This window comes from Macaca thibetana, chromosome X (assembly GCF_024542745.1).
Source record: "Macaca thibetana thibetana isolate TM-01 chromosome X, ASM2454274v1, whole genome shotgun sequence".
NCBI lineage: Eukaryota > Metazoa > Chordata > Mammalia > Primates > Cercopithecidae > Macaca > Macaca thibetana.
Genome location: NC_065598.1, coordinates 125,272,612 through 125,290,640, shown reverse-complemented (window position 1 = coordinate 125,290,640; position 18,029 = coordinate 125,272,612). Strand labels below are relative to the sequence as shown.

Sequence of the window (18,029 nt, the reverse complement as noted above, 5' to 3'; positions counted from 1 at the left end):
AGAATTGTTAACACAAAGAAGTGTTGAATTTTATTGATAGCCTTTACTGTGTCTGTTGAGATAATCAGATAGTTTTTGTCGTTAGTTCTGTTTATGTGATGAATCACATTTATTGATTTGCATGTGTTGAACGAACCCTGCATCACAGGGATAAAGCCTACAGGATAGTGGTAGATAAGCTTTTTGATGCGCTGCTGTATTCGGTTTGCCAGTATTTTGTTGAGGATTTTTGCATCCATATTCATCAAAGATGTTGGCATGAAAGCTTTTTGGTTTTTTGATTATTGGTTTTTTCGTTTTTCGTTTTTCATTTTTTTCTGAGACAGCGTCTCACTCTGCTGCCCAGGCTGTAGTGCAGTGGCACGATCTCATCTCACTGCAACCTCCGCCTCCTGGGTTCAAGCGATTCCCCTGCCCCAGCCTCCTAAATAGTTGGGCTTACAGCTGTGCACCATCATACCTGGCTAGTTTTGTGTTTTTAGTAGAGACAGTGTTTCGCCATGTTGGCCAGGCTGGTCTTGAACTCCTGGCATCAAGTGATCCGCTCACCCCGGCCTCCCAGAGTGCTGGAATTAAGGTTGTGAGCCCCTGCGCCTGGCTCCTTCTGTCACGTGTGTGTGTGTGTGTGTTTTTCAGACGAAGTCTAATGCTACCTCCCAGGCTGGAGTGCAGTGTTTGCACCTCCCCTTCCTGGGTTCCAGAGATTCTCGTTCTCTTCCTGGGTTCCAGAGATTCTCATTCCTTCGCCTCCTGGGCAGCTGGGACTACAGACATGCACCACTACCATGCCCGGTCCTATGGCCTATTAATTCACTTGTCCTACACTGTGAAACTTGTCAGGTTATCTAACAATTTAATGCTTAATATTTTGGAAGATTGGCAAGTCTCCTGGAAGTGATATTCTCCTGCACTGCTCTGGCTGTTCGCGCTGTAGGCCTACTGCACAGCTGTTGTCCTGGGACTTTCTTTTGTTTTTGTGTTGTGCCAAATGTCAGATTTTCTGCATCCTGCATTGTCCTCCTTCTTAAGTCTTGTTTGGTGGATTCTTCCTGAGAAAGAAAGGGTGAATGAGAGGGAAATGTTGTATAATATTGCTGGTCTTTATTCTTCCTTTTATTTTTTTCTGACAGGTTCTTAATCTTGCCTAGACTGGAGTGCAGTGGTGCCATCATGGCTCACTGCATCCCCAACCTCCTGGGGCTCAGGTGATTCTCCCACCTCAGCGTTCTGAGTAGCTGGGACAGAAGTACTTGCCATCATGCCTGGCTAAGCTGTTGTTGTTGTTTTTTTTGTTTTTGTTTTTGTTGTTTTTTTTTTTTTTTTGAGACTCAGTCTTACTCTGTTGCATAGGCTGGAGTACAGTGGTGTGATTTCATCTCACTGCAACCTCTGCCTCTTGGGTTCAAGTGATTCTTCTGCCTCTGACTCCCAAGTAGCTGGGATTACAGGCGTTCACCATCACCCTGGCTAATTTTGTATTTTAGTAGAGATGGGGTTTCACCATGTTACCCAGGCTGGTCTCGAACTCTTGACCTCAAGTTAACCACCCACCTCGACCTTCCAGAGTGTTGGGATTACAGGTGTGAGCCACCGCGTGCAGCCAAGTTTTATTTTTTTGTTGTTTCTCTTCCAGGTTTTGTTATCAGGACAATGCTGGCCTCGTCTCATAGAATGAGTTAGGAAGGACTTTCAGTAGAAATAGTACCAGCTCTTCTTTGTACATCTTGTAGAATTCAAGTGTGAATTCATCTGGTCCTCACCTTTTTTTTATTGGTAGGCTCTTTTTACTGGTTCAATTTCAGAGCTTGTTATTATTCTGTTCAGGGATTCAGTTTATTTCTGGTTCAGTCTGGGGAAAGTGAATGTGTCCAGAAATTTGTTCGTTTTTTCTGGATTTTCTAGTTGGTGTCCATAGAGGTGTTCATAATATTGTCTGATGTTTATTTGTATTTTTCTGGGTTCAGTTGTAACATCTCCTTTGTTGTTTCTTATTGTGTTTATTTGGATCTTCTCTCTTCTGTATTAGTCTAGCTAGTGGCCTATTTTATTAATTTTTTCAAAAAAACAGCTACCGGATTCATTGATCTTTTGAATGGTTTTTCTTTTCTCAGTCTCCTTCAGTTCAGCTCTGATTTTGGACATTTCTTGTCTTCTCTGTCAGCTTTGGGATTGGTTTGCTCTTCTTGGTTCTCTAGTTCTTTTTGTTGTCATGGTAGGATGTTAAATTGAGATGTCTTTTTGATGTGGGTGTTTAGTGGTCTCTTTATATAATCCCATACTTCTCAGAAGTCTTGTTTGTTCTTTTTCATTCTTTTTTCCCTATATTTTTTTGGCTATCTTAGAAAGCCAGTCTTCAAGCTCTGAGATTCTTTCCTCTGCTTGTTCTGTTCTACTATTAATACTTGTGATTGCAGTTTGAAATTCTTGTATGTTTTTTAGCTCTATCAGGTCAGTTGTGTTCTTTTCTATACTGGCTATTTTGTCTGTCAGCTCCTGTATTGTTTTATTATGATTCTTAGCTTTCTTGGATTAGATTTCAGTGTACTCCTGCATCTCAATGACCTTTATACCTGTTCATATTCTGAATTCTTTTTTCTGTCCTTTCAGCCATCTCAGCCCCCTTCAGAACCCTTGGTGGAGAGCTAGTGTGGTTATTTGGAGGAAAGAAGGCACTCTGGCTTTTTGAGTTGTCAGAGTTCTTTTGCTGGTTCTTTCTCTTCTTTGTGGGCTTATGTTCCTTCAGTCTTTGAAGTTGCTGTCTTTTGGGTTTTTTTTTTTTTTTTTTTCCTTCTATCTGATGACCTTAAGAGTTTGATTGTGGTATAAGATAGATTCAGTCAACTGGCTTCATTTCTAGATTTTAGGGGGCCAAGGCTCAGCTTACAACTCCCGGAGTGCATGCTCTAATTTTGCAGGACTGATATTGGGCCTCCGCTTTTTTCTCTGGCTTCTCAAGTTTAGGAACCCACTGTGCTAGGGGGACTGAGGTGCTCATGTACCTCTTGTCCCAGCATGCCAATGGGTGGTGCCAGCCAAACTGTTTTGTAGGGCAGTGACAGCAGGGTCCGTTCCTGTTCACACATGCCAGTGGCAGCAGCAGCACAGCAGAGTGCACATTCATCAGCTGCTGCAGGATGCTAGCAGCTTCTGCATGGACTTTCGCAGAAGCGGCAGAGGCAGCATGGCTCAGGGGTGCAGGGGCCCCAGCCGGCAACTTTGCATATGGTCATGCTGGTGGTGACATCAGCGTGGGGATGGGTCACTGGCCAGTGCAGGACTGTATGCGCTCTTTGTACATGTTGATACAGGCAGAGATGGCTGCTCAGGGTCGGGGAGGGTCCACTGTTCTCTGTGCCTAGTTACATTCTAGTGGCAGTGGTGGCTCAGGGTCAGGGTGCTGGTGGGTACAGGGCTTGCGGGCTCTGTGCTCACCAAGGCTCCGACTACAATGGCATTATGGCAGAGGAGGGTGGGCGGAGTGCACTCCCACTGGCAGCAGGCAGGGCAAAGTGCACATATACATGTGTGCTTACAGGGCAGGGAAGGCACGATCTACCTGCGCACATACACACTGACTGGCAAAGTGATGTGGAGGGAGGCCGTGGACCCCGGGTAAGCAGGAGTGGGGAGAATGAGCAGGTGGGCCAGTGCATGGCCACAGGAGCAACCCTGCTGGAGCTCTCTGCTGGTCAAACCTGGACGGCCAGCTCAGGAGCTATGATGAGGGCCATCAGGGCACCCTAGGCTGTACTGCAAAAGGGAATGGGCAGGCTGGGGCCCCAGGACAGGACAGCAGACCAAAGAGTGCTCAGGTCAGACCGGTCCTGTCTGATGGGCAAGGCCACCCTGCAGAGTTCAGGTCTGACAGTTCCTCTAGTGCTACAGTCTCTTATAGAAACAAGCAGAGCCTAGGGGGATGAGCATCCCAGGCTGTGCTCCAATACAGATGCTCCTGCAGCAAACCCTCTGGGCTTCACACTGGCTCACGTGCTGCCTCTATCGCTTCTCTAAGCAGCTCTCCCTGCCAACCAAAGTGTCTGTGATGATCGAGGGATTTTCTGCTGCCGGGATCCCAAGAGGTCCTTGGCAAGAGTGAGTTGCTCCTTGCCAGTTCAACTCACCCATTCCCCTGGAGTCATTAGGGGCCAGGAACCAGTCCCTGTGCACAGTAGCCCCATGTGGGCTTCCCAGTTTCCTCCGGCTTCATTCCAGCTTCTGTGTCTTCCCTCAGCCCACTCAGTGCCTCCCCTTTGAAGATCTGTTAGGAGTACACCAGTCGTCCCAGTTTCTTGGTGGCAGCTGTTCCACCTAGGTGTATCTAGTCCGCCATCCTGCGTAGCTCTCAGTTTTCTTTAAAATCCTTTAATCTGTTTTATTGCTTTGGTGTTTCACATTGAAGGTTTTCCTCAATTTTCTGGTACTCATTGGTTGTCCACCCATATTTAAGAGTGAGGCACTAAAATGCTTCCCAGGAGATCTGAGTTTGGTCAGAACTTGTAGGCTGGTGATATTCACAGTATGTTTTTTACTCAGTTTCTTCAAATGAGAAATGTCTAATCTGTCCTGGAATGGAATTAAGTTTCACTTAATTTCCGTATTTTCAGTCTAGGACATTATCCCTGCTTTGCTCTGTGCCTGATATACCTGAATCTGGTTCCATTCTTCTAGTATATCTCTTACCTATTTTCTCTTAGTTTATCTCCCTTGTTTATACAAGTGGAGTTTTTTTTTTTTTCAGATAATAGCTAACAAATCCTTGTTGTAGATATAATCATTCTAGTCATATAACTAAAACTCACTTTGGATTTGATCCTAAAATGTATTGGCCACTGTAAATGACTACTATCCTTCATTATCTATCTGTCTAGCCAAGTTTAACTAGCTTAGATCTTAGAGATTTAGTTCTGAGTTTATTTCTTTTGCTACCATGTACTGATTACAAGGCAGAGATGGCCACTCAGGGTTGGGAAGGGTCCACTGTAGACCATGTCTGTAGTCCCAGCTACTCAGGAGGCTGAGGCACGAGAATCAAGTCAGAAGGCTGGGCGTGGTGGCTCACGCCTTTAATCCCAGCACTTTGGGAGGCCGAAGCAGGCGGATCACTTGAGGTCAGGAGTTTGAGACCAGCCTGGTCAACATGGTGAAACCCCGTCCCTACTAAAAATATAAAACTTAACTGGGCGTAGCAGTGGGCACGTGTAATCCCAGCTACTTGGGAGGCTGAGGAAGGAGAATCGTTTGAACCCGGGAGGCAGAGGTTGCAGTGAGCTGAGATCACGCCTGGGCAATAAGAGCAAAACTCCGTCTCAAAAACAAACAAATATCAAGTCACTAATTGCTATTAGGATTATTAAAGTGCATCTTAAATATCATACTGTGTATTGCACAAAAAATATTTTTCTCTTTGAAAACAAAGTTTGCTTCTCTCCTTTTGAAAATTAGACATTTCAAAAATGGCAGAACTCTTTATGGAATGTGAAGAAGAAGAGCTAGAGCCATGGCAGAAGAAAGTAGAAGAAACTCAGGACGAGGATGACGATGAACTGATCTTTGTTGGAGAGATATCAAGTTCAAAACCAGCCATATCAAGTAAGCATTTACTTTCAGTGAAGTAACGTTTCATAAGATGGTTGTTTCTAATGGAAGATATATGGGATATCTTATCTGTCCTTGATACTGTTGTTCTTCTGTAAGGAGTTAGAGGTAAGAGGGAGAGTAAAGGTCTGTAAGAACTTGTGAGAATCAAAGCAAGAATGTAGTTGAGGACTGGAGTAAGGAGGTGAGAGGTTAAAATATCAGATGTGAGCAAAAGGAAATAACTAAGTTAATTGAGGGTTAAGATGACCTGAACAACATTGTAAGCCTTCTGAGATTGAAAATCATAATTTTTAATGGAGCCAAGTAGCCTGTTTGTTAATTTTTTTTTCTCCCTTAAACTCAGATGTACAGAAAATGAAGTGTTTGGAATACTTTTCTTAAAATATCATAATATGCTAAATAAGTTTGTGTGTCTTATGGGGGTTCTAATGTCTAAGCAACTGCCTCATCAAAGTATCATCTTGATATATGACTATAAAATGCATAGGTGCTGCATCATTATAGAATCTCTGGTCTGTCTACCAGCATGTGCTGTAGCCTCTGGCTACACCCATCTTCTGCGACTACTGTTTATATTCATGAAGGAGGGAGGGCCTGGTTTTCCAGCACTATGCTTGGACAATGCAGGCAGTCAGCACACGTAAATCTTCATGGCTTTCTGGCAAAACATGTCCAGTACCTTTGTGGATTGTTAGATTTCTGTTAGAGTAAGTAGACTTGGCATTATTATAATGTTAAAGTGAAGATATTGGTGATGCTTGTTAGAGTATCTTCTCCCTGTAATCCTAGCAGTTCGGGAGGCCGAAGTGGGTGCATCACTTGAGGCCAGGAGTTTGAGACCAGCCTGGCCAACATGGTGAAAGCCCCTCTGTACTATAAAGATACAAAAATTAGCCAGGCGTGGTGGCGCGTGCCTATGTTCCCAGCTATGCAGTAGGCTGAGGCATGAGAGTCGCCTGAACCTGGAGGCAGAGGTTGCAGTGAGCCAAGATCATGTCACTGCACTCCAGCCTAGGCAAGAGAGTAAGACTATGTCTCAAAAAAAAAAAAAAAAAAAAAAAAAAAAAAAAAAAAAAGTCCTCAGAAGTGTGTAAAGTGCAAGGGACAACATAACTGAATTTCAGGAGAGAAAGAGGAAACAGATCTTTTTTCATTTTATTTACTTTTTTTAGGCCTGGAGAAGTCAAGGAATGTAGCCAGCATACCAGTCTTCTTTCTTACCATGGCAATGAGTAATAGTGTGGTTAAGAGATGAGTTTTAAATTTTCTGAAAGCCTAGTTCTTTCTTCTCTTGGCTCTAAACTTGGGATAGCATTTCTACTCAGTTTTATCAGAGGCAGAATAATTTAGCTATTGAATTCTCAATGTCATTTCCTGTGGCAAATTGGGAGGTTCTAAGTGGAGAGCCACTTAAATTATTAAATGAGCTAGACATATTTGACATATTTATTGTTGATAGTAGAATAGAATATTCTCTTATTTCAAGTCACTGTTTTAATTTTTATGCTGAAATATTACCATATTTCAAAATTATCACTCAAATCATCTTATTGAAGCATGACAATTAAGATTCAAGTTGGATTTATATTGATTGTAGATGACTTAGTAGTACTCAACCAAAACAATGTGTATTAGTTTTCAGAGATTCTACCAAAAAGGGTATTGGACCCAATATTGATAACTCAGAATTTAAGTGATTTTATTGATGTTTTATTTGTGAGCTATAAAATATTTTAGCATACGGAATATCATCTAAATGTTCCTATGGAACTACAATGAAGGCAGGAGAAGGAGAGGAAAAAACTTGTGATTGGTAGACTATAACCACCAAAAAGTAAAAATAGCTCTTAGTGGATTAATACTTACCCTGAATTTCTGAATGAAAACATTATCAAGTTGTTTGAGGAGATTTTTCTTCTAGAAGACTTCTGTAATGTTTACTCATAAAATACTAAATTTCTATGATCAGAAAGCAACCCTACTTCTGTGTGACCCTTCACTTTTATCCTGACCTCAAGTGATGCACCCACTTTGGCCTCCCGAACTGCTAGGATTACAGGGAGAAGATACTCTAATAAGCATCACCAATATCTTCACTTTAACATTATAATAATGCCAAGCCTAATTACTCTAACAGAAGTCTAACAATCCACAAAGGTACTAGACATTGATAGAATTGTTTCATGGGATCTGGTTCTTTTCTTTTTTTTTTTTTTTTTTTTGTTTTATTTTTTTTGAGACGGAGTCTTGCTCTGTCGCCCAGGCTGGAGTGCAGTGCGCTATCTCAGCTCATTGCAAGCTCTGCCTCCCAGGTTCACACCATTCTCCTGCCTCAACCTCCCGAGTAGCTGGGACTACAGGTGCCCGCCACCACGCCCGGCTAAATTTTTTGTATTTTTAGTAGAGACAGGGTTTCACCGTGTTAGCCAGGATGGTCTCAATCTCCTGACCTCGTGATCTGCCTGTCTCAGCCTCCCAAAGTACTGGGATTGCAGATGTGAGCCACAGCGCCCAGCCGGGATCTGGTTCTTTTCTGCTAGGAGAGAAAAAAGAAAAATTGTTGAAGTTTTATGGGATTTGTTAATGCTTTGTACCTTTTCCTGATAAGCAATTTTAAGCAAATCACTATTCTTCCAAATTTCAATTTGACCCCTCAGTAACCTAGAAGTTATGGAGTTCATATGGGCACAAGGGTGTGCAATCTTAAACTGATCCAGAGGGTTTTGTGAGGCTCAAATTGATTTCTAGTGTGGTAATAGATTTGAAACCCCTTACACTAATCAGATACTCTGGAACTACAGGTTTAATTTAGTCTGTAGTCTCTGATAATTTCCTATTCAGAACTCAAGAGTAATGGTACAGAAAGTTAATCCAGTCAGCCCTCCCATCATGAAACTTCCAGATTTTTAGAGGTGTGAATGTGGCACAGGGTTAGGGAAGGGTTTGATTTCAAGTCACGGGAATCTGAATCTGTACACAATCCTGTCACCATTAAAGGAAAGAAATATGCTTCAATTATTGGTTATGTAAAGATATATTTTTGGAGGAATTTTTCTATTAGTATAAATTTCTTTCACATAACAAATTTTAAAATAAATATAATTTTATAGATATTTTGAACAGAGGCCACTCCAGCTCATCTTCAAAAGGAATAAAGAGTGAGCCACACAGTCCAGGTACAGTATTACTGTAGTATTTCCATTTTAAAGTGAAATATTTTTATATAATTGGTTGTATAGAAATATATTCAATATGTTGTGTAATTTTAAAATACAGGTATTCCTGAAATATTCAGGACTGCAAGTCAACGCTACAGAGACCCACCATCAAATCCAGTGGCTGCCTTGCCTAGATTTCATCCTGTATCTAAACCTTCACAAAGCTCTGTTACTGTTGAGAATGTGTCTAAACCTGTAAGTGTTTATAAAATTACACAATTGGCCAGGCGCGGTGGCTCACGCCTGTAATGCCAGCACTCTGGGAGGCCGAGGTGGGAGGATCACGAGGTCAGGAGATCAACACCATCCTGGCTAACACAGTGAAACCCCGTCTCTACTAAAAAATACAAAAAATTAGCTGGGCGTGGTGGTGGGCACCTGTAGTCCCAGCTACTCGGGAGGCTGAGGCAGGAGAATGGCGTGAACCCGGGAGGCGGAGCTTGCAGTGAGCCAAGATCACACCATTACACTCCAGCACTCCAGCCTGGGCGACAGAGTGAGACTCCATCTCAAAAAAAAAAAAAAAAAAAATTACACAGTTAATTCAGGAACACATTGGCTGTTACAATACTGTGTTAAAAATGTGATCTATCAGCCGGGCACAGTGGCTCATACCTGTAATCTTTGACACTTTGGGAGGCCAAGGCAGGCAGATCGCTTGAGCCCAGGAGTTCGAGACCAGCCTGGCCAACATGGCAAGACCACATCTCTACAAAAATACAAAAAATTAGCTGGGCATAGTGGTGCCCCACTTGTAGTCCCAGCTACTCAGGAGGCTGAGATGGGAGGATCGCTTGAGCCCTGGAGGTCAAGGCTGCAGTGAGCCAAGATCATACCACTGCATTCCAGCCTGGGTGACAGGGTGAGATCCTGATTCAAGAAAAAAAAGCCAACACAAACCCCCAAAATTGCGAACTATCATAGCTAGTTACCTTTTCAGTAGAAAAATTATCCCCATCTTTATGATATAACTCAACCAAAACCCAAAATAATAACTGCAGGAATTATCCAACATGTTAATAAATCAGCTAATATGCTTAAATAGAGTATTGAAAACTATACTATCTAAACATGAGTGAAAAAGTATGATCAGGTTCAGCATAGTGGCTTATGCCTGTAATCCTAATACTTTTGGGAGGCTGAGGGAGGTGGATTGCTTGAGCTCAGTAGTTTGAGACCAGCCTGAGCAGCATGGTGAAACCCAGGCGTGTTGGCGCATGCCTGTACTCCCAGCTATTTGGGAGTCTGAGGCAGGAGAACCGCTTAAACCTGGGAGGCGGAGGTTGCAGTGAGCTGAGATCGCACCACTGCACTCCAGCCGAGGCAACAGAGTGAGACTCCATCTCATGAAAACAAAAAACAACAAAATAAAAAATTAAAACGTTTAATCAGTAATGAAATGTTGGCATATTTGCAACATGAATAATGCATAATGGCAACATTTTAAAGTTAATAAACTGAAACAGGTGGTCTTAAATTGGAAAAAGTGTTCTGAAGTCATTATTGCTGCTTATTCTGAAAAGATACTTTCATAGTTTAGCTTTAAAAACTTTTAGTAAAAGTAATAGATAATAATACTTAACATTTACTGGCCTGTTAATATGTACAAGTCTTTGTGCTAATCTTACTTAATTCTTATGGCATCTTTATGAGGTAGGCACAATTTTTATTTTTTTATTTAATTTTTTTTGAGACAGTGTCTTGCTCTGTCTCCCAGGTGGGAGTGCAGTCGCACGATCTCAGCTCTCTGCAACCTCTGCCTCCCAGGTTCAAGAGATTCTCCTACCTTAGCCTCCTGAGTTGCTGGGATTATAGGCACCCACCACCACACCCAGTTAATTTTTGTATTTTTAGTAGAGACAGGGTTTCGCCATGGTGGCCAGGCTAGTCTCGAACTCCTGACCTCAAGTGATCTGCCCCCCTTGACCTCCCAAAGTGTGGAGTTACAGGCGTGAGCCACCGCGCCAAGCTGAGGTAGGCACTATTATTATTCCCATTTTATAGTTGAGGAAACTCAGGCTCAGAGAGGATAAATGATTCACTCAAGGACACACAGCTGGTAAGTGATGGATCTGGTATTTCAATCCAGGATAACCCAGAATTTTAAAAATATTCATATACACACATCCATTTATACATTTAAGCATATACTTTATTTATTTAGGGACAGGGTCTTGCTCTGTCACCCAGTCTGAAATGCAGTAGCATGATCATAGCTCACTGCAGCCTCCAACTCCTGGGCTCAAGCGATCCTTCCACTTCAGCCTCCTAAGTAGCTGGGACTACAGGCATGTACCACGATGCGCAACTAATTTGGCTTTTAATTATTTTTTAGAGATGGCAGGTGGGGGGGGGTCTCACTATGTTGCCCAGGCTGGTTTTGAACTCCTGGCCTCAAGCTGTCCTCTGCCTCAGCCTCCCAAAGTGTTAGGATTACAGGCGTGAGCCACTGCTCAGCCCTGTTAAGTATGTACTTTTTAAATGGAAGCACTGCCTTAGAGCATTGGTGTACCCTTACAATTCCCTAAGTCTCTTTCAGGGGTCTGTGAGGTTAAAACTGTTGTCACAGACATTTGTGCTCTTCACTGTGTTGACATTGTAAAACTCTTCAAGTGATTGTAATGTGCAGCCAGAATTGAGAATGACAAATATTCTCGAATGAATTGAGAATCCTACATAAGGAAATTTTGTTTAAAAATTTTAAATCTGTTTCATTATCTGTGTCTCAACTCTTTCAGGCAGGGAAGGAGAGTATTATCTCTTTTAAAGCGAGTGTGATATAGCTTAAGGACACAGACTTTGTAATCAGGCAGACCTTAGTTCTGATTCCAGCTCCTTCATCTGTAACAGGCTGGGTTGTACTGGGAACCTTAACTACAAGATATTTTAGTTTACCTTTTTATAAAATGTGAGATAATATTACGTCTTTATTAGTACTGTTATGATGGCTATTAATATAATACATGTACTGTGAAAGAGGCAAGTACATTTTAAATACATAATTTTTAGTGGCTCTTATTTCAGTTGGAAAGGTAAATAACTTGAAGTTCAGAAGTGGCTTGCCCAGGGTAACATAGTTAAATAAATGGACAGGTCTTCTGAATCTCAGCCTATTGCCTAGTCTGCCTTACAGTTACATTTGTTACCTTTCTGAAATATTTTATGAGACATAAGAAATTCCCAATTGGAGAATTATTTAACAGGTTATTTGTTGAATAATGTGTCTGCTTTCTGAAATTGTGGTACTTAATTTATCAGAGATGTCACCTCGGAAAAGGTTGAAAGTGCTACCTTTATTCAGAGGAACTTCTGTTAACTATTTTTGGAAATTGCAAATGGATATTTTCCACTTTTAAACTTTTAAATAAAAAATATTTAGAGAAAATAATATTTTGTGGTAAGATTGCAGTTAGTCACAATTAAGTCATAGTCTAAAACCTAATCATCTCTCAAATTGTAAGCACAAAATAAGCAAAATCTTTATATCTTCATTATAAAAGTAATGTGTAAGGAGGGGTAGGTTAGAAAAGAAACAGGGAAGAGTACATACTGTATTTTGATTTTTGTTTTCTGTAGATGGTTAGGGTGACATTAGAGTATATCAGTCAGGGGACCATATTAATATATATTTGATATTTATTCCTCATTGTTCTCTGAACATTGTACTGGGAGCATTGTTCTTTGTCATTGGATATTTCCAAAAAATATGTTATGTGATAGTATCATTTAATTTATTTAGTCATTTCTTTATTGTTAGGCATATAGGTTTTCAATTTTTGCTATTATAAATCATTCTTCATTAAACATTTTCATTTCTTTAGCATAGATTCTTAGAAATGGAGTAGTTGGAATAATTGGACCAGAGAATATGAACTTTTTTTTAAAGACCTTGTTATAGACACTGCCTAAATTTCCCCGCAGAAAAGTTGTTCCAAAATATAACCTCTACTTTGCCAGTAATATTATTTTTACATTTTAACGTTTTATTTCAAACTGATTTTAGATTTACAGAAAAATCACAAAAATAATACAAAGTTTCCATGTACCTCTCACTTAGTAGATGCTAATTTTGCCAGAGACTAATAATTACCTTTGTGTTTTATACCATATTAGTAATTGGATTATTAAGATTCTTTATAGTATTGACGTACAGCTAAATTTACCTCTATAAAAGTTCATGAAACAAAATAATCATAACTTTTTACAGGATTTTACAAAGAATTCACAAGTTGGATCAGATAATTCTTCAGTTTTACTGTTTGACTCGACCCAGGAATCACTACCACCATCCCAAGACATACCAGCAATTTTTAGAGAAGGTTTGGTTTACCACTCTTTCATAAAAATTATAAATAGAGACTTGTTGAATATACATATGGAATTGAATTTGTTTTGAAGCCCATACCTTCATGTTAAGATTTTCATATATTATAACATGGAATAGAGCTAATCATTCCTGAATGCCTTTCTTGGGTGATATATAAAATTGTGTTTAGTAATACAATATTTTATTTATTTCTATTAAGTTGGCTAGCACATATTCTTTGCACTCTTTTTCACTTGGAACCAGCCATGGACTGAACAATCTTAATATAATTTCTGTGAGTCAAGGAAGTCCCCTGATGCCTTAAATACTCTGTGAAAACAAGTAGTAATTATTTGGAAGACACTTAGTATGAGAAAAGGTGCATGGTTATAGTTGATTTCTCAATATGCTAATGTTTTTCTATTCAAATAAATGATGTAGATGTGATAGTTAAACATGATTATAGATTAGTATTGTAAAATGAAAGAACTAAAGAAACAGTGATTTCCACATGGTAAGTACTCAGTAAATATACTTTGAAGTAATAATGGAAATTTTCCAGTTGAAGTGTTAGAGTTCTTTGATGTCCACCATAACAAAGTTCTTCATTAACCTAAAATAAATTAGTATGCCAATAAAGGAATTTTGTCTCATTGAAAAATTCTCTATAATCAAAGCAATTATTGTTCTCTATAATAGCTAGTTTAATATGTTTCACTAAATGGAAAGAGGAACACAATTTTTTTGAATATGTAATTATTTACTCATAAATTAGTATATAACCTTTACCAAACCAAAACAAAAAAATTGTAGTCATATGAATGCCAAAAATATTTTCCCATTTTGATATTACTTGGTTTGATACTCACCTATCTAGGTGTCACTTACCTAGTTAGTAAAATAGCCAAGAACCAAAATAAACAGGGAGATAAAATAGTTGTTTTAACTCGGGTTTTGCAAAGCACATGATCTTTATTCATAGAAAAAATCTGAATTATTGAAGCTCCCAAAGGGTAAAGACAGTGACTCCTACTGTCTCTCTAAGATTAATACAGCAGAGAGTGGAACTTTGTCCTGAATGGTAAATAGGGTTATAGTTAATTGGGAAGATAAAGATTTAAGCCTTTATTCTAAAGATTTCTGTGGCCTTTATCAAGTCATCTAACCTCTGTATACCTCAGTTTTCTCACATTATTAAAATACTTTCGTTTTTCTCACATAAAGCATTTATTCTCCAGACCTGAAATGAGCCATTTGGGTATTAAATTTTAATTCTTGGCAATCTCGGGGCTTTTTAAAGGCCCCCAAAAAATAAGTGGAAAGTGAAAAATGCATTATCAGTTATAAAGGATTTGACAATAAAGTTGTTAGAATAATAATCATGAATGATAATATGTGCTATATGTTCAGAAACATGATTAATGGACTCCTAAGATGATCATGGAAAGTTCTTAGAGAAAGTTGGATTTGAACTTGATTTTGAAGAATGAGGATAGGATTTTTATTAACACAGATAAGAAGAGTTGAGGTAGGGAACACCGCAAGCCAAACACAACAGAAATAAATAAGCTAAAGAGTCAGAATTTAAAACTATTGAACTCAGGTTGATTTTATTTAACTTAGATTTATCATACTTAAAATAAGCATATTTAACAGTCTGTTTTTATTATCCAGCTGGTTGTATAATCAGTTGCCTAGTCCAAAGTACTAGCACTCGTTGGTTGTTCAGGTAACCTAAGCATCTCAGAAAAATGTTAGTGGTTACACAAAAATTAGTCTTAGGTGCCTTCAGTATAGCTGGCAGTAATTATGTGCTTTGAGGATGGAAAAAATCATTTCTGTTTAAGGAAAAAATCATTTTTATCTCAAAGAATGAAACATAGATTTAACAGAGGAACCCACTAATGTAATACTTATTTTCCTTGCATGTATCTACTCTAGTGCTTCTCCTATTAATGTAGTTGTGAGCTTTTAAAACATGACGTGCAGTTTTAGAAACCTTATCACAAAGTACAATTGTATATTATTTTCAAAAATCACTTGTGTTGGGTCTGGTTATAGCCTAAATAGCCCCACTTGTCTTGGGAATGCCCTGAATTATATAATCCTTTGGTCTTTAAGGTGATGGCTCTCAAACTCAGAACTATCTTTAGCAATGAAATTCTTACTCAAAATTTATGCAGAAATTAATAAAACGTAAAAGGGTTTCTTTATCTGACATACCCATTATATTTTCTAAGATAGACCCATTGGATTAAGGGGAACATACTTTGAAAGTCATCATATTAACTCTAAACCTTTTCATATGAATGAGTGAGGTATTATCATTCAAGATTAGTTGTTTCTACTTTGTATATAGGGAGTAAACAAGATAATTTAAACCACCTGTTAGGTTGTTAGGTGGAAAAAGAACCAATTTGAATTTTCCATTACACATCTTAAGTTTTTTAAAAAACATTTGAAAGTGTTTAAGCGTTTAGAATAAATTTTTTAAATATTTTACAAACTCAAATGCATTTAAGCATCTAAATATAAGTTGATGTGTAGAATTTCAGCTCAGAGTATTCTCTGTGCTGTAACTTTTATTTATTTAGCTTGGAATTTTTTGTTATAACTTTTTTCATGATACTTGTTTGCTTTATTTGAAAGCATTTTTAGAAGTTTTGTGTATAAAGTTTATTTTGTGAAGTAAAGATATGTAGTTCATAGTAGTAGCTGTGCAATTTCTACTTGCTTATATAAATTTTAATCATTATTGTCATTTGTATGATATGCTTATTAAATTATATTACCTTTAATTTTGTTCCAAACTGTTTTTGCTCAATTTTAAATGTAAAGCCATTTTGGTAGCAGTTTTACATAAGCAATATTCCATACTGAAATATTTACAAATATCTTTCTCACTATTTAAATCTTTGTAGGTATGAAAAATACTTCATATGTATTAAAACATCCTTCTACTTCTAAAGTAAACAGTGTTACTCCAAAAAAACCAAAGACCAGTGAAAATGTTCCTCAAATAAATCCCTCCACTTCATTGCCTTTAATTGGTTCTCCTCCAGTGACATCCTCCCAAGTTATGCTATCAAAAGGTAAACATGAAATCTGGCATGTAAAAAAAAATATTATTTATACATGCATTTTAGAAATGGTGATGAATTTTAAAACCATTATTAGTGGTCATTTAAGGTTTTAAAAAGATGAATCTGAGTCTTAAAAGTCCTTAATTTATTATAGGTACAAATACCTCATCTCCATATGATGCTGGAGCACATTACCTAAGAGCTTGTCCTAAGTGCAATGTTCAGTTCAATCTTTTGGATCCTTTGAAATACCACATGAAGGTAAAACTTTTTTCAAAATTCAGTTGTTAAAAATGTTTATAGATCCTTGAAAATATTAAAAATTAATATATAGTAAATGCTGGTTTATCCAGATATTTAGATAAGAAACCTTCTCATTGGCATTTCCATATAACTTAAGTTAAAATTGATATTCACAATGATTATATAAGATTTTAAAGTCCTTTCCAATGATGAAATTTTTTAAATTAAGTTATGGATAGAACTGGAGGCCATTATGTTAAGTGAAATAAGCCAAGCATAGAAAGACAAATGGATGTTGTCACTCATATGTGAGAGCTAAAAAAGTTGATCTTCCAGAGGTATAAAGAGTAGAACAATAGTTGCCAGAGGCTGGGAAGGGTATGTGTGGAGGAGTAGGGGAAGAGGAAGAGAGGTTGGTTATTATGCACAAAGATACAGTTACATAGGAGGAATAAGTTCTAATGTTTGGTGCAAAGTAGAGTGAAAAATTGCTAGGAGAGAGTACTTAAGATGCTGCCAACGCAGAGACATGGTAAATACTCGAGGCGATGGATACCTCAGACATCCTGATTTGATCATTACGTATTCTGTGCACTTAACAAAATATCACATGTACCCCATGATAATTTACAAACATTATATATCAATTTAAATTTTTAAATTAAGTTCATATGCACTACAGTGTATGCATATTGTATTTTATTTTTGTTTGTTTGTTTGTTTGTTTATTTATTTGAGACAGAGTCTTGCTCTGTCGCCCAGGCTGGAGTGCAGTGGCACAATCTTGGCTTCCTGCAACCTTTGCCTCTCCGGTTCAAGCGATTCTCCTGCCTCAGCCTCCCGAGTAGCTGGGATTACACGTGGCGCCACCGTGCCTGGCTAATTTTTGTATTTTTAGTAGAGATGGGGTTTTGCTATGTTAGCCAGACTGGTCTCGAACTCCTGGCATCAATTGGATCCACTGGCCTCAGCCTTCCAAAGTGCTGGGATTACAGGTGTGAGCCACCGCACCTGGCCTGCATTTTAATTTTAAATAAAAATAATGTACAAATTGGAATATTTTATTGACTAAATTATGCCATTCTTCAAACTTCCTGTAAAGCAAGTGTTTTATTAGGTGCTTAATCTTTTGTGTAAAGTAAAAACTCCTTTTGTTTAGCTTATTTTTTGCCCATGGTGACATATGCATGTCACATTACCCTAAGAAAAGCTTGTTTTTGCCCATGGTGACATATGCATGTCACATTACCCTGTGAAAACCTTAGTCTTACATTTTAATTTTCTTTTTTTTTTTTTTGAGACGGAGTCTCGCTGTGTCACCCAGGCTGGAGTGCAGTGGCGCGATCTCTGCTCACTGCAAGCTCCGCCTCCCGGGTTTACGCCATTCTCCTGCCTCAGCCTCCGAGTAGCTGGGGACTACAGGCGCCCGCCACCACGCCCGGCTAGTTTTTTGTATTTTTAGTAGAGACGAGGTTTCACCATGTTAGCCAGGATGGTCTCGATCTCCTGACTTCGTGATCCACCCGCCTCGGCCTCCCAAAGTACTGGGATTACAGGCTTGAGCCACCGCGCCCGGCCACA

General features: G+C 38.9%; 2 protein-coding genes across 3 annotated transcripts in view; both read left to right on the top strand.

Moving 5' to 3' along the window:
* The window catches only part of AIFM1 (apoptosis inducing factor mitochondria associated 1), a 409,113-nt gene that overhangs the window by 283,137 nt on the left and 107,947 nt on the right, over window positions 1-18,029 (top strand). The window lies entirely within an intron of this gene.
* ZNF280C (zinc finger protein 280C) overlaps window positions 1-18,029 on the top strand; it is a 67,709-nt gene that overhangs the window by 16,187 nt on the left and 33,493 nt on the right. For both annotated transcript variants that reach the window (XM_050777455.1, XM_050777456.1), the window contains exons 3-8: window positions 5,443-5,589; window positions 8,709-8,774; window positions 8,875-9,011; window positions 13,024-13,135; window positions 16,044-16,214; window positions 16,360-16,466. In XM_050777455.1, coding sequence (XP_050633412.1) covers window positions 5,443-5,589; window positions 8,709-8,774; window positions 8,875-9,011; window positions 13,024-13,135; window positions 16,044-16,214; window positions 16,360-16,466 — 740 coding nt within the window. The remainder of the gene's footprint in view (window positions 1-5,442; window positions 5,590-8,708; window positions 8,775-8,874; window positions 9,012-13,023; window positions 13,136-16,043; window positions 16,215-16,359; window positions 16,467-18,029) is intronic.